The sequence below is a fragment of the Delphinapterus leucas genome, chromosome 15 (genome assembly GCF_059928025.1).
Source record: "Delphinapterus leucas isolate spDelLeu-1000000601 "Yukka" chromosome 15, BTC_Dleu_Yukka2, whole genome shotgun sequence".
Taxonomy (NCBI): Eukaryota; Metazoa; Chordata; class Mammalia; order Artiodactyla; family Monodontidae; genus Delphinapterus; species Delphinapterus leucas.
This window is the reverse complement of record NC_143143.1, coordinates 59,130,892-59,145,481: the sequence shown is the minus strand read 5'-3', so window position 1 is coordinate 59,145,481 and position 14,590 is coordinate 59,130,892. Positions and strand designations below refer to the sequence as shown.

The window sequence follows — 14,590 nt, the reverse complement described above, 5'->3', positions numbered from 1 at the left end:
GGATTCTTAACCACTGTGCCACCAGGGAAGCCCCAGATGCAATTTTTATTTCATTCGTATTTTTATGTTTCTTCTATCGTTTCAGTGTCCTTTTGGGAAGAGAAAGAAATAAAATTATGGATTCAGCCCACTGTCTTGAGCCAGATGTCTCTAATTACCTTCTTTTTTTTTTCTTCGGTACACAGGCCTCTCACTGCTGTGGCCTCTCCCGTTGTGGAGCACAGGCTCCAGACACATAGGCCCAGCGGCCATGGCTCACGGGCCCGGCCGCTCCGCGGCATGCGGAATCCTCCCAGACCGGGGCACGAACCCGTGTCCCCTGCATCGGCAGGCGGACTTTCAACCACTGCGCCACCAGGGAAGCCCTAATTACCTTCTTTTAATACCTGGTATACAGCCCTCTGTGAGTGGCATTGAACAAAGACATATTTAGTGATAAATCATTAATTATTTTATTCATTCGCTCAGTGTAGTCCATCCAGTATTTGTTTAGTGCCCACTATGTGTGAAATTCTGTGCTAGGTGTTAGGTATATGGTGAGAAGCAAAGCAGGTATATAATCCTTGCCTTTGTGGAATTTATGGTGTAAAGGAAGGACACTCATAATCAGCTATACTCAAATATATAATTACGAAGTGTGAGGATATTATCAAGAGAAATAACAGAGTGCTCTGTGGGACTAATAAAAAACAATAATAGCTAACACTGACTGTGTACATAATGTGTGCAAGTTACCGTGCCAAGAGCTTTACATGGATGATCTCATTTAATCTTTAGAATAACTGATTTTACAAATAAGGAAACTAAGGCTTACCTAATTTAATGTTAAGTCAGAAAAGACCTCTCTGGTAAAAGTAACACTTGAAATGAGAACTGGATGACTAGGAGTTAGCCAGGCAAAGAACAGAGGGAGGCTATATACAGCAGAAGGAATAACATGTTCAAAGGCCCAAGGAAAGAGTGAACCCAGCATGGAAGGATGCCAGTGGCTGAAGTTCAGTGAGCAAGGAAAGAGTGGGAGGAGATAGAGAAAGCAGGGGCTAAATGGGGGAGGTTGTTATTGCCCAGGGTAAGGATATTAGATTTCATTCTAAAGGCTTGGGAAACCATTGAAAGGTTTTTACATAAGAGGGGAACGTGATCTGATTTGCTTTCTTCAAGATCACTCTCCCTGCTTTCTGGAAAATGGACTGGCAGGGGATAGCAGCTTACCATGATTCAGTTGAGAGAGGACAGAGATTTAGACTAGAGTGATGGCAACAGAGTAGAAAAAAGGCAGACAAATTTGAGGTGTTGGTTTTAGTGCTACACCATTACTTGCAGCTGGGTTGGATATAGACGCTAAGCATGGGGAAGAAACTAAGGGGATTTCCACATTTCTTGCTTGAGCAGCAGGGTGGATGGGTGGCAGTACTAGCTACTGAATCACCAGTGAGGGAAATTTTTTTAGACCCAGGAAGTTTGCATTGCCTGTGAAATTTAAAGTAGAGGTGACATTATAATTTCAGAAGAGTTCGAAGAGAGGCCTGACCAAGCAGTGCAGATGTGGGAATTGCTAGCATATCACTTGAGCTTCCAGCCTGATCTGATCAACTAGATAGCATATAGAGAAGAGCGCCAAGAACAGAACCCTGAGGAAATCAGGCATTTAGAGATCTGTGTTAGAAGAGCAACAACTGACAAGGGAAAATAATTTGAAGGAGACAGGACATAGAATCAGAAGAGTGCTTTGTTGTAGAAACCAAGAGAGGAAAGTTCTTCAAAGAGGAGGGAGGGACTTCCCTGGTGGTGCAGTGGTTAAGAATCTGCCTGCCAGTGCAGGGGACATGGGTCCGAGACCTGGTCCAGGAAGATCCCACATGCTGCGGAGCAGCTAAGCCTGTCTGCCACAACTAGTGAGCCTGCGCTCTAGAGCCCGCGAGCCACAACTACTAAGCCCTCCTGCCACAGCTGCTGAAGCCCGTGCACCTAAAGCCCGTGCTTTACAACAAGAGAAGCCACAGCAATGAGAAGCCCATGCACTGCAACGAAGAGTAGCCCCCACTCGCCGCAGCTAGAGAAGGCCTGCGCGCACCAGCGAAGACCCAAAGCAGCCAAAAATAAATAAATAATTTTTTTAAAAAGAGAGGAGGGCGTAGTCAGCCAGTTTGAATGCTCATTTTAGTATGAGATCCACATACCAGGGTATGTTTGAAAATTGCCATCAACAAAGAAGCATTGTATAATATCTCCCATCTCTTTAAAAACAAACTTTCTACCCCACTTCTCCCTCCAGCTGCTGCTTTTCTCTGAATCTCTTTACGATAAAAGTCCTCACCTCAAATAAGGAGTCAGTATCTCACTGTCTCTTCTTTCCATCTTTATTTCACTTCATTTGGTCTTTCTCAACAACTGCTTAACTGAAACCACTCTTGAGAAGGTCACCAATAACTGCCCTCTTGTCAAATCCAGTTTCACATCTCTGTTTTCATCCTACTGAATCTGTTGATTGAGTATTTGATTGAGTTGACTACTCCCTCCTTCTTGAAAAACTCTCTTCTTGGCTTGCATGACATCACATTCTGCTGGATTACCTCCTACCTCATGACTGCTGCTTATGAGTCAGTTTAACTAGCTGATCTTTTAAAAGAATGTAAATCCATTTATATCTCTCTCCTATTCAAACCCTTCCAGTCACATAGTGTTTCTCATCACATTCAGAACTAAATCCACACTCATTACCATGGCCTGCAAAGCCCTAAGTCTTCTGGCTTCTGCCCACATCTCCAGCCACATCTTGTATGAAAACTGGTCTTTGTGCTATTTCTTGAACCCACCAAATTCCTGAGGGCTCTTATGCTTTGCTGTTCCCTGTGCCTAGAAAGCTCTTTGCACAGATCTTTTTGTGGTTCACTTATTCACATTATTTAGACCACTCTAAGTAATGGCTCAGTATAACCACTTCAGTATAACCAAACTACTCTAACATAGCCAACCAATTCCCCCTCCCCAAAACCCATCATTCTCTATCCCTTTACCCTTCTTTTCTTCATATATCTTGCCCCTGTCTGAAATTGTTTATGAACAGTTTTCTCCCACTTCCCCCAGAATGTCAGCTGTCTGTCGCTTGTCTGTTTAATCAATTCTCTATTCCCAGTGTCTAGAACAGTGCCTGGCATACAGTTGCTGGTCCATAAATTTTTTTTTTTTTTTTGAGGTTCCCAGGCCTCTCACTGTTGTGGCCTCTCCCGTTGCGGAGCACAGGCTCTGGACGTGCAGGCTCAGCGGCCATGGCTCACGGGCCCAGCCGCTCCGCGGCATGTGGTATCTTCCCAGACTGGGGCACGAACCCGTGTCCCCTGCATTGGCAGGCGGACTCTCAACCACTGCACCACCAGGGAAGCCCCATAAATTTTTTTGTAAATTTATTTATTTTATTTCCTTTTGGCAGCATTGGGTCTCCATTGCTGCGCATGGGCTTTCTCTAGTTGCGGGGTCTGCTCTTGTTGCAGAGCACAGGCTCTAGGCACGCGGGTTTCAGTAGTTGTGGTGCGTGAGCTCAATAGTTGTGGCTCACGGGCTCTAGAGCACAGGCTCAGTAGTTGTGGCACACGGGCCTAGTCGCTCTGAGGCATGTGGGATCTTCCCGGACCAGAGATCGAACCCATGTCCCCTGTACCAGCAGGCGGATTCTCAACCTCTGTGCCAACAGGAAAGTCCCCATAAATATTTTCTGGATGAATGCTGCTAAGAAGTTGAATTAGATGAGGATGGGAATGTTTCCATTGGATTTGGCAATATACCATTTGTTGGTGTCTTTGATGAGCAATTTAAATGGCTCACTGAAGGTAGGAGTCAGAGCAAAATAGATTAAGAAGTACCCAGAGGTAAGGGGTTGGAGAAAACAACTTAAATAAGACAACCGTTGTGAGAAGTTAACTGTGAAGAGAGACATGGGGCTGGCTGTTTGTGGTTGGAGGAGGGTAAATGAGGTCAGGAAGACAGGTCTTTGAAGTGACAGTAATAGATGTAATACAGAACATATGTGACAGGATTGACCTTTACATGGGGGGATCTGCTAAAGAGGATGAAAAGTGGTGCTGCTAGGAAAGATGGAAAATGGAGAAGATAGTTACAAATTCAGGCTGGTTGTGTAGTTCGTGATGGGGGCATGAGAGTGCAGGAAGAGGATGAGGTGGCACCTGGTCAGCTGCCATGAGGTTCAGTGTCAGGTGGAAAGGAAGCCAGGCCCTATGGAATGGAGGGCAGAGTTGCTGTATCTCCAAGCCAGATGTCGCTGTAGTTGGGGTCCTGGTAAAAGGTAGCTGTGGAAAGAGGGAGAAAAGAGTACCCAGCGTTTTTTGACACAGTGCTTAAGGATCTAATAATGTGTCCTTGCTTTAATCAGGAACAGTATTCTCTGTGCCAGGAAACCATTTGGATTTATGATAGGAAAATTGTCATTTTTCCTTTCTCTCCCATCTTCCTCTAGATGGAGCGCACTGAGCCTGGGAGAAAGTACATTGTTGGCCCTGCACACCCAGCTTGCCATTAGGAATGATGAATACTCTATGAAATATTTGAGTATTTCTTATGTGCTGAGCACTGTTTTTGTTTTAGGCTCTATAGCAATGAAAGAAACAGTCTCTACCTTCAAAGAGCTTTCATTGTAATGCAGGGAGACACAAAATAAACATATGTATGATAAGTCAGAGATGGGGTGGACATGTCACCCTGGGCTCTTACCCTACTGTACCCTCCTCTTCACCCAATAGCCCTGGGCTGGCAGTGGAAGGTGTCTCTTTCCTCCCTCCCTCCCTCCCTCCCTCTCTCTCTCTCTCTCTCTCTCTCTCTCTCTCTCTCCCTCCCTCCCTCCCTCTCCCCCACACCCCTCCTTCTCTCCCTCTCTCCCTCCCCATGCCCAGCCATCTACATAAGCATTTGGAGGAGCCCTTCTTCCTCATTTGGGTGTTTCCCTGAGCAGCCAACTTGAGCCCTCCATTACATACAATGATAATAACATGTTTCGTTCTCTTGATTTCAGATGAGACGCCAATTATTGCAGTGATGGTGGCCCTGTCCTCTCTGCTAGTGATCGTGTTTATTATCATAGTTTTGTACATGTTAAGGTGAGCGTGCTAATGCTTCTGCATTCTCTTGGACTCTGTTTCAATACCCCAGGGTCTCAATAAGCCCACACAGTCCAGAAGACAGTAGGATAAAGACAGTGAATGGGATAGAGGGGAATGACTCATGGTAGCACTCCTAAGATTAAAATTCTGCTTAGAAATGTTTTAAAGTTTTACATAGTCTTCCTTAACACCTAGCCCCTCCCCTTTGCTTCCATCTGTCCCAAGTCCAGTCCCTCAACTCCAGTTCACCCTAAAATCCAGGACAGTGGTTTAGAGGTTGAGGGAAGAAGCCACAGTCTGTTGTTACTAATAGGCATTTTAAGATCTTCAGATCTAGCCCTATTGAAACAACCCCTGAAAGCACCCCAGTGAAGATTATGTGCTCAGTAAAGGTCTACTTTATTTCTAGTTGGGGCTTTGTCCCCAAACCCTTCTAGGGCCTCTGACTCTGGCATGCTGAACTGAACCATGTGAGCTACAGAGTTTCTCTTTCTGACTTTTTTCCAGGGTCTTGTAGGTATTACTCTTCAAACAGGTACCAAAGCCAGGAAGGGAAACCCAAGGGAGGGAAAAAGAAGGTGATTTGTTCTCCTCCTGCTGAAGTCTCCACCCTGACTAATTGGGTTTAACTCTACCCTTATTTTTGGCTTAAGCTACTCTGGGCTCCCTCTCTTCTTCTGCAGGGATAAAGAGAGGGAAACCTTGTACACCCCTACAGTTTGTCGTGTGTCTCCACCTTTCTGCAGGAGACTTGTGGCCAGACCTGTGCCAACCCAGTCTGAAGCGCTGGGCTTCTCCCTGGTTATACCAGGGAAGTACCAGGATTTTTGTTTGATACTCTTATCTCCCCCCACTGTATTCTACCCACACATCCTACTTCCACCTGGTGTGGCTATGATCTGCAGCGAATCCTGGAACTGGAGCTGCACAGAGGAGCCATTCAAGCCAGAACATACAGTGCGGTTCTCTGGGTTGGATTCTAGTGTGCTGAGGGTGAGCAAGAGCACAATGAGGCGCTCAGTCACCACTGGAGCGGCTTCCGTGTGTGCAGAACCTGTCTCTAAAAGAGCCTGTTTTTTGGTAAAGGATATTTTAAAAGGCTGAATCAGTAAGTGGAGCTACAAAGCCAATGATTGGTCTCTCCTGACTCTGTGCTTAGTGTTTCACTATGAACATTTTCTCATTAGGTTTAAGAAATACAAGCAAGCTGGGAGCCACTCCAATTCGTTCCGCTTATCCAATGGCCGCACTGAGGATGTGGGTAAGACACCCCTAAATTACATGGGGAACCTTCACAGAGAAGGAAAATCAAGAAAATAGGAGTTTCCCCATCCTGAAAGGAAAGGAAAAAAGAGACTTGAAAGCAGCCCTAGTTTTTGGATGCCTGACCAATGAGATAGAACCCCTAATTTAGTCTCCAGAGAAGGGCTGTGTCCCCAGGGCACCTGACCAACCTTCCCCCTTATGCACTGCAGAACCCCAGAGCGTACCACTTCTGGCCAGGTCCCCAAGCACCAACAGGAAGTATCCGCCCCTGCCTGTGGACAAGCTGGAAGAGGAGATTAACCGGAGAATGGCTGATGACAATAAGCTCTTCAGAGAGGAATTCAACGTGAGTTCTTTGCTGAGGCTGGTGTGTCAGCAGGGAGGAAGGCAGACCTAAGGTCAAACCTTTTGAATCATGGGGTAGAAAACAGGTTTCTAATGGGTTAAGAGGTGAGAAATTTTTTACCAGGTTCATCTGACTCCTTTCCTATGTGACCATGGACAGGAAATGCAAAAAGATTTGCCATACCTCCCTCTTCTACCCATCTATCCATTCATTCATCATTGCATCTGTTACTTTTGTTTAATAAATACTTATCAAGCATCTGATATGTGCAAGGTGCCAGGGATTTGCTGGGGAGCAAAAACAGATCTAGTCCCTACACTCAGGGAACTTGCTGTGTAAGTTCAAACAGCAATATAGAACATGAAGAACTGGTGCAGAGGCATAGGAACCTATATTAAGAGGTGGCCTTTTAGAGTCTAGAGCCAGGGGTCACAGGGTATCTTAAGTAGACATTAGGAATAGGTCATTGTGGAAAATGAGGACCATGGCAGACTGCAGAGCACAGGCCTCATCCTGGGTAGTATTTACATTTGTGTGTTTTATAACTCTCTCAAGGAAGCAGAACATGTTTGTGAATCTACCAGTTGATGATTCCAGTCCACCAGTTCAGAACTTCCTTTAAAAATGATATTTTAATTGAGACCTAATCATAGGCAAGGGCATTGGGGAAAGGGGGATGGGGAACATTCCAGGCACTGGGAATATCAGGAGCAATCTGTCAGTAGTGAGGGTGGGTGAGGGAAGGGCACATTCAAAAAATAATGAAGGACTGTGAGTGGCTGAAGGGCAGAGACTTAAGGGAGTAGTAAGAGATGAAAATGTAGAAGACTGGGCCAGACTGTAGATCTTGTAGAATGTCATGAGAGAAGTGGGAAGCCACAGACCAACCAGATTTGTAATTTGGAAAAAATGACTCAGACTACTAGTTAGAGAATAGCCCATGGGGAGACCAGGATAGAAGCAGGAAATACAGTTAGGGGCTGCAGCAGTTAAGACCAGAGTCGCTGATAGATTGATGTAAAGTGGTAATGATTAGGGAAAGGGGAATGGATTTGAGGACACAGGAACAGTTCCAGAGTTGGCTAATTCATCACCTTGGGCATTGTTAAACTCTGTCTCCTTCATATCTTTCCACTCAGCCATGTGTCAGTCCTGTCTCTTAGGCTGGCTTTCCTCATGTTGCCAAAATGGCTGCCCAGGGAATTCCCTGGCAGTCCAGTGGTTAGGACTTCGTGCTTTCACTGCTGAGGACCCAGGTTCAATCCCTGGTTGGGGTACTAAGATCCCATAAGCCATGCAGCGTGACCCCCCCAAAAAATAATGGCTGTCCCAGTTCTAGGCACCACATGGGGGTAAACAAGGTCCAGTGGGAAGAGAATGACTGTTTCTTCCTGTATGTCTCCTTTAATTAGTGAGGAAAACTTTCCCAAAAGCTTCTGGAGACCTCCCTGGTCACATATTCCTTCTTAAACTAGTCATAAGCAAGGGAGAAATAGACTTACTGCAACTGGCTGAGACCAATCCAGATTATTCCAGTGTCATGTAGAGGATAGGCGGATAACCCACAGAATGGGAGCTCTAGTAGCAAGGAGGAATGTTTATTGGGTGGGTGGGTTACCACTCATATCTGCTCCACCTCTGAAGGGCTTGGGGGAGTGGAGAGTGATGTGGGCAGATTTGTACTCTGAGAAAATCACTAGCTACAATGTGGAGAATAGATGGGAGGGAAGCAAGAGGTGAAGCAGAAGACCATTTACCAGGCAAGAGTTAAGGTAATAACTTGGACCCTTTTTTCTGGCTGTTAGAAAAACAACACCATTTAATGCTCATTATTGGTTATGAACATTCACCTCATCCCACAGGATAGCACCTCAGCCTCAACACTATAGCTAGGTCTCCAGTAGGCACTCTGTTGTTTTTTAAATATGATGCAAGCTACTTCTGGGTGATGGGTATGTGACCTGGTGGCTGTACTTTTTTCTGTGAAATGAGTTCTTTGTTTAGAGGTGATTCCCTGAGATCCCATGATAAGGCATTCCAGTGAATACCTGGATAGAGGTGGTGTTCCTAAGAGGCATGGTAGGCAAATTCAGATAGGTATTGTGACAGTCAATTGCCGTGGTATCATGGCCACTATGTTCATGGGCTCATTGGGCCAGCACTGGGGTGGTGAGGGAAAGGGCCGACCAACATCTCCTGGGTTCTTGCAGTGAGTGCCATTCAGTGAGCATACACATGGAGCATAAATATTTTCTGTCTTTTTTGTCCCAGTTATCTACTACCCAGGGATCAGCTTAGATCCTGACATCCAGTGAAGTGGATGGTGTGATACCTTGCTTGAAGTTCTGTTCACCAGACGGATTTCTCTTTTATACTCATTCAGAGCCATACCTTAAGTAGATTATCCCATAGCAGTCTGCTTCCAGAATAGGCTAGCATGTCTCACAGAGGCATTTGTACACTAGGCTGGACTTTCTTCTCCTTTAGTCAACCGTTAATATCATCAGGAAGTTAGAGGAATCTATTGAAGGAGTGGGTGTGTGGCACGCGTTCTGTACACATCAGTTTCAGCTGAATTCTGGACATGTCCCAATTTATAGCTTATTGAATCACATAATACTTAGTTTATGATGGGTAGTTGACGTCATATGGATATCTAGTGTCCCATGGTCAGGCTTACAGTCTCTACCAGACCCCAGTGCTAAGCTAGGACCATAATCTTGCTGACAGGATCATGGTCTTGTCCCCAAATCCTAAGGTTTTTCATCATGATTCTCCTGCTCAGCCTGAACTACAGACACTTAGGGCCCCGTAGAATCTACCAGAGCTAATTTCTCTATGGCCTGGATCAGCTAGAGAGCCTTCTCTTTTCAGATCACTCAATAAATGAGTCAGAATAGGACACCAGCATGTGGTATACGCATGCTGTCTCCAAAACCCATAATGACCCAGCAAGCATCACTCCTCCTCTTTGAAGTGGGCGGTGGGGAGGGCGTGGGGGCAAGGAGTGGCAACTTACCCTTTACGTTGGAGGGGATATCCTGATGTGCTGCTGGCTTTTGACTTTCAGAAAACTTGGCCAAGGTGGCAGGCCACTATATAGTTGTCAGGGTGATGTCCTGTGAAACAGTGAGACAAAATCCCAGTGAACCAGTTCACAGCAGAGGGAGGTCAAGATGATTTATCACTGAAGCTGCTCCTGCCATGAGAAAGGGAAACTGCTTCATGTAGTCCTGGTGCATCATAAAGGAAAAAATAAGCGTACTTGCCTCATTAATAGCGAAATTCCAGGTACCACGGGTTATCTTAATCTGTAGGAAATATAACATCTGGAAAAGCAACTGCAAATCTGCAGCTCCACATGGTTCATGTATGACATTATACTGACATTCTTAAAAACTGTCAGCTTATCTGTTTGGTAACTTGCATGGAGAGTAATAGGAAGCATCAGAATAGCTAATATTAGTAGTTACTGAGCACTTGCTTCATGCCATCACTAAACTCACACATCTAAATGGATTATCTCATCATTATCCCACAACTTTTAAGTTTCCTGTAGCACTTAGGAGCTCTGTGACTCATCTAGGGACCTAGCCTTTTGGTAAAGGGAGATGACTGCTCCAGCAGCTTGCATTTGCTCTAGCTACTGGAATGGTACCTATCCAAAGGGTTAGGGGACCAATGTGGTTATTCCTGCTCCTTGCTGTAGAATTCCATTCCAGCCATACATTGGGAAAATAGGTAGCTCCTAACATGAGACCACTTCAAGCCAAAAATCCTTCCATCTCCTGGGCTACAAAGGCTCCATTCAAACTAGCATGAAATTACAGCATTCTGGGTTCCCAGGAATTAGTTATCTGAAGGCCAGAACCCAGTAGACCCCAAAAGATGTATTTGCCTTTACCCAGTGGTTACCATGGTAAATGCCTGCAGATTCTTAAGGCAAGATGAGGAAGGTTCATGGTATAGGAGTGTTGATGTGCTGTGGCAGGGTTCTTTCTTACATGTGCCCATCATTGAAGGGTTCTAGGTCTGTGAACTGACTCAGGCCTGAGAGTTGGATGAGAAGGAGCCCTTCTCTAGCATGAGAGTCTAGTCAGGCCCCCTCAACTGACCTGAGCTGGCTGCCTCCCATTTCCATTGTTGGGAGCTTCACAACAAATTATCCACCTCAGAGAAGTCTGAGCCCTGGTGAACTGTGGCCTCTGAGGCTTTTTTCTTCCCACTAAGATCAAGAATCCCTTTTTGAAGTCAGTTCCTTCTTCTAAAAGATGCAGGTGCTTTCCTCACCCATGTACACCCTCTAGTGAGGCATGCATCAAGGATATGATGAAGGTGTCAGTGAGAAGGTTGAGGCTGTTGGATCCCCTGTAACACTGATTTCCTCTACTTTGTGCCAAGGGCTTTCTGGCTTTTCTCTGTTACCTTCCGTCCAGGTTCCTACTGGCCACCCCACCCCACCCCACCATTAGAACCGTGGCCAGTTTCCTGAGCGGTTACACTAACTGCAGAAGTTCAGATAACCGTACCATAACTAGAAATCTAGCCGTATTCAAAAATTAGAATTAGACCCCTCCTTGGTCTAACATCCTCAAAATGTATATCAACAACTATTCCTATGGTTTTTGGTGATCCAACTCAGTGAATTCCTGCAGTTTCTTCTGGGTGTTAGTTCTTTGCTTTCCTACCTTCTTTATGTATTTTACCCTCCAGATCGTGTTATGCTTGCATCCTGATTATCCATGAGCAATGAGAGCTGGGTTGTGGGGCAGTTTTCATCATGAAAGCAGGATGCAGTAGAGAGCACAATAGAGATTTTTAGAAGTTGGCTTTCCCCAACTCCTCTGTTTCCTTTCTGCATCATTTCAATTATCTCACTTTAAAGCCGTGTCTTTCACGTGACCAGCCAAGGAAAGATGTGAATTCCATTGGCATTAACATTTAACAACCAGCAAAATTCTGAAACTTTAACTTTTGTTTCAGCAAAATACATATAGCACAGTCATAGAAGGGCCCTGAATTTTGTGCTGTCTTTGGAGATAAGTATTTGATTTTGGAGCTGGGCTTTTTCTTGTTTTACTATCTAAAATTGTCAGAAATAATCCTATTCCTTGGTTTCAGCATTTCTCATGTCCTTTTAATTGGCACTCCCCCTCCCCCAACTCCTTTAAAATCAGCTAGAGCATATCCCAGGTGATTGCAAGCCAATATGAAGTAACTGTTTTACAGTTGTGAGGTATGAGTGGCTTGCCCTTTCCCATAATGCAAGTTGGTTGACAGTTCCTTTCCCTTCATCTGAACTCGGTAATCAGGTTCACATCACCCGTATTTTCCCCATCAGTATCTCACCTACAACCCCACTCTCTGTTACTAACTGCTAAGTGAGTTAAGGTCTTTTACTTAAAAACAAGAGAAGTTAACTCAAGCAAAGAAGTGGGGAAGCTGGCAGAATCAAAAGATGAGATAGACTACCAGCCTTTGGACAGAGCAGGTCCTATTCTGGTGGGTCTGGGCCCTCTAGGGAAGCCTCTGCTTCTTCCTGGGTTTCAAAATCCTGGAAAAGAGAATCTAGTTGATAACAAATGTAGGTCAGGTGTGACTGTGCTTGCATCGGTCAGCCCTGGCAGGAAAGAGGAGAGTTAATACATAGGACAAACACACTAATTTGTGTCCGCTATCATAGAATAATATTCTTGTAATCATGGGGTGAGGAAGGCCTTTCTAAGCAAAACACAAGATTCAGAAGCTAGAATAGAATAGATTGAAAGATAATAAATATATTAAGATGTTAAGCATCTCTGAAAAATAACACCATAAGGAAGTGGCCAACTGGGAGAAGCTATTTGCCACAGGTAGACAGAGAATTTTCCATAATATATAGAGCTTCTCCAAACCTGTGAGAAAAAAGTAAACATTGCAGGAGAAAAATTGGCAGTTCAGAGGTGAAAAACAAATAGTCTATAATCATAGGAAAAGAAGCTCAACTGTATTTAGTAATCCGGATATCCAGATTAAAACTAACCATTATTTTGGGCCTGTTAGATTTGAAAATTTTATAAGATTGATATCAAGTATGGGCAGGGGTATGGGGATAAAGAAACTCTTACACACAGGTAGGGGAAGTTTAAATTGATACAGCATTGGAAGGATGATTTGGCAGTATCAACCAAATTTTAAATGCTTATGCTATCTGACCTAACTTATGGGACTCTATCAGAAAACAAAATATATATTTGTACAAGGATGTTCATTGTAGCATTACTTATAATAGCAAAGAAAATAAAGTGGAAAATATTTATCTATCAAATAGCAGAATGGCTAAATAATTTCTTGCATCTATTATGAAATTCTGTACTGTCATTAAAATAAATGTGTTGACATAGAAAAATATGGGAAAAAACATATTCCAGGGGACTTTACATGGTATAATCCCCTTTTTTAAAAAAAATCTATGTATGTCTGCATTTGAGTGTGTTAATGCCTTTTTTTTTTTTTTTTTTTAAGTCTGGAGGAATACTGTGAACTGAGCAGTGGTTGCCTACAAGGACGGGTAGAAGACAGGAGAGACATGATAGGGAACTTCCACTTTCTACTGAATTATTTGACTTTCTTTTACAACAAGCATATTTTTAAATAACATTTTTAAAAGCAGACATTAAAAACTTAAAAGGGGCTTCCCTGGTGGTCCAGTGGTTAACACTCCGTGCTTCCACTGCAGAGGGTGCAGGTTTGATCCCTGTTTGGGGAGCTGAGATCTGCGTGCCTTGCAGTGTAGCCAAAAAGAAGAAGAGGAAAAAACTTTCAAAAGTTTTTTTAATATAGTAAACAAAGCTATTCAAGCTTATTAGCTTTAGCATAGTATCCATTATGCTTTAATGTATAGATGGCATATAGAATAGAGTTGGTGTCCCCAGCTTGAACTGTGCCAAGAGTCTTGTGGTCAGGTCTTTGTGAAAAGGAGTATCATTAAATGGGAAGTTGTTTTGGAGGAAAAACTGGACCGTGGGGGTGAACAGCTGAAGAAACAACAAGCATAGGAAATGACAGCTGTTTTCGGATATCTGACAGACTAAGTGGGGAGTGTGTAACATTTCTATGAAACCCCACTGTGGTTGAAAGTTGTGGGTAATGGAACTTTTGTCCTAAAGTTATAAGCTGGAACATTTTACTGACCAGCATTTGTCTCAGAAGGAAGCACTGAATTTGTTTAAAAGAAACACTTTGAAAAGCCACTTATTGAGGTCCCTAAAACATGTTTAAGGTTTAATAAATAAATAAATAGACTTTAGTTAACTCCTGAGATGAAGGGGATAGGAGACAGCTAGGGAAAGAACTAGAGGCTGTGAGGTGGTCACAATCTGTGAATTGTGAAATGTGAAACCCCCCAACCCACGCAGGACCCTGCATCTTTAGTAGAGACAGCTTAATTCTTGGATTTCCAGGTAAAGAAACATTTATGTGTAATTTGGTGACAGAACTGTGTGGCATCTGAGTGAATCAGAGGCAGAATAGTCTCTGCATTGATGAGTTGTCTCCAAATAAATGTATCAGAGCCAAAGGCCTATAGGAATTATCAGTACCTATGTCAAGGGCTTTAGAATTCAACAGTCCAGGGAATTGGGAGTTCAGGATTTCCAAGGGGCAGAGAAGGTACCAGCTGACCTCCTGGGTTTTACACTAGTCAGTACAAGGGGAAAACAAATTGTGTATCTGGGTGTTAAGTCCTTCTAAACAGAACTGTTCCAAGATCAGGGGAACTGCCTTGGAAAGTAGTAGGCTCCCCATCACAGCAGAGTGTTCAGGCACTGGTGACTATGGCCAAAGTATTTGGAAGGGGATTCAAACTTTAAAGTGAATGAGATTCAGT

At 44.0% G+C, this 14,590-nt stretch overlaps 1 protein-coding gene across 7 annotated transcripts in view; it reads left to right on the top strand.

The window, feature by feature from the left end:
* Window positions 1–14,590, top strand: part of PTPRA (protein tyrosine phosphatase receptor type A) — a 184,744-nt gene that overhangs the window by 130,784 nt on the left and 39,370 nt on the right. For all 7 annotated transcript variants that reach the window (XM_089896635.1, XM_022592852.3, XM_022592851.3 and 4 more), the window contains 3 exons: window positions 5,024–5,108; window positions 6,299–6,372; window positions 6,587–6,723. In XM_089896635.1, the coding sequence (XP_089752761.1) occupies window positions 5,024–5,108; window positions 6,299–6,372; window positions 6,587–6,723 (296 nt within the window). Of the gene's footprint in view, window positions 1–5,023; window positions 5,109–6,298; window positions 6,373–6,586; window positions 6,724–14,590 lie in introns of those variants that run through there.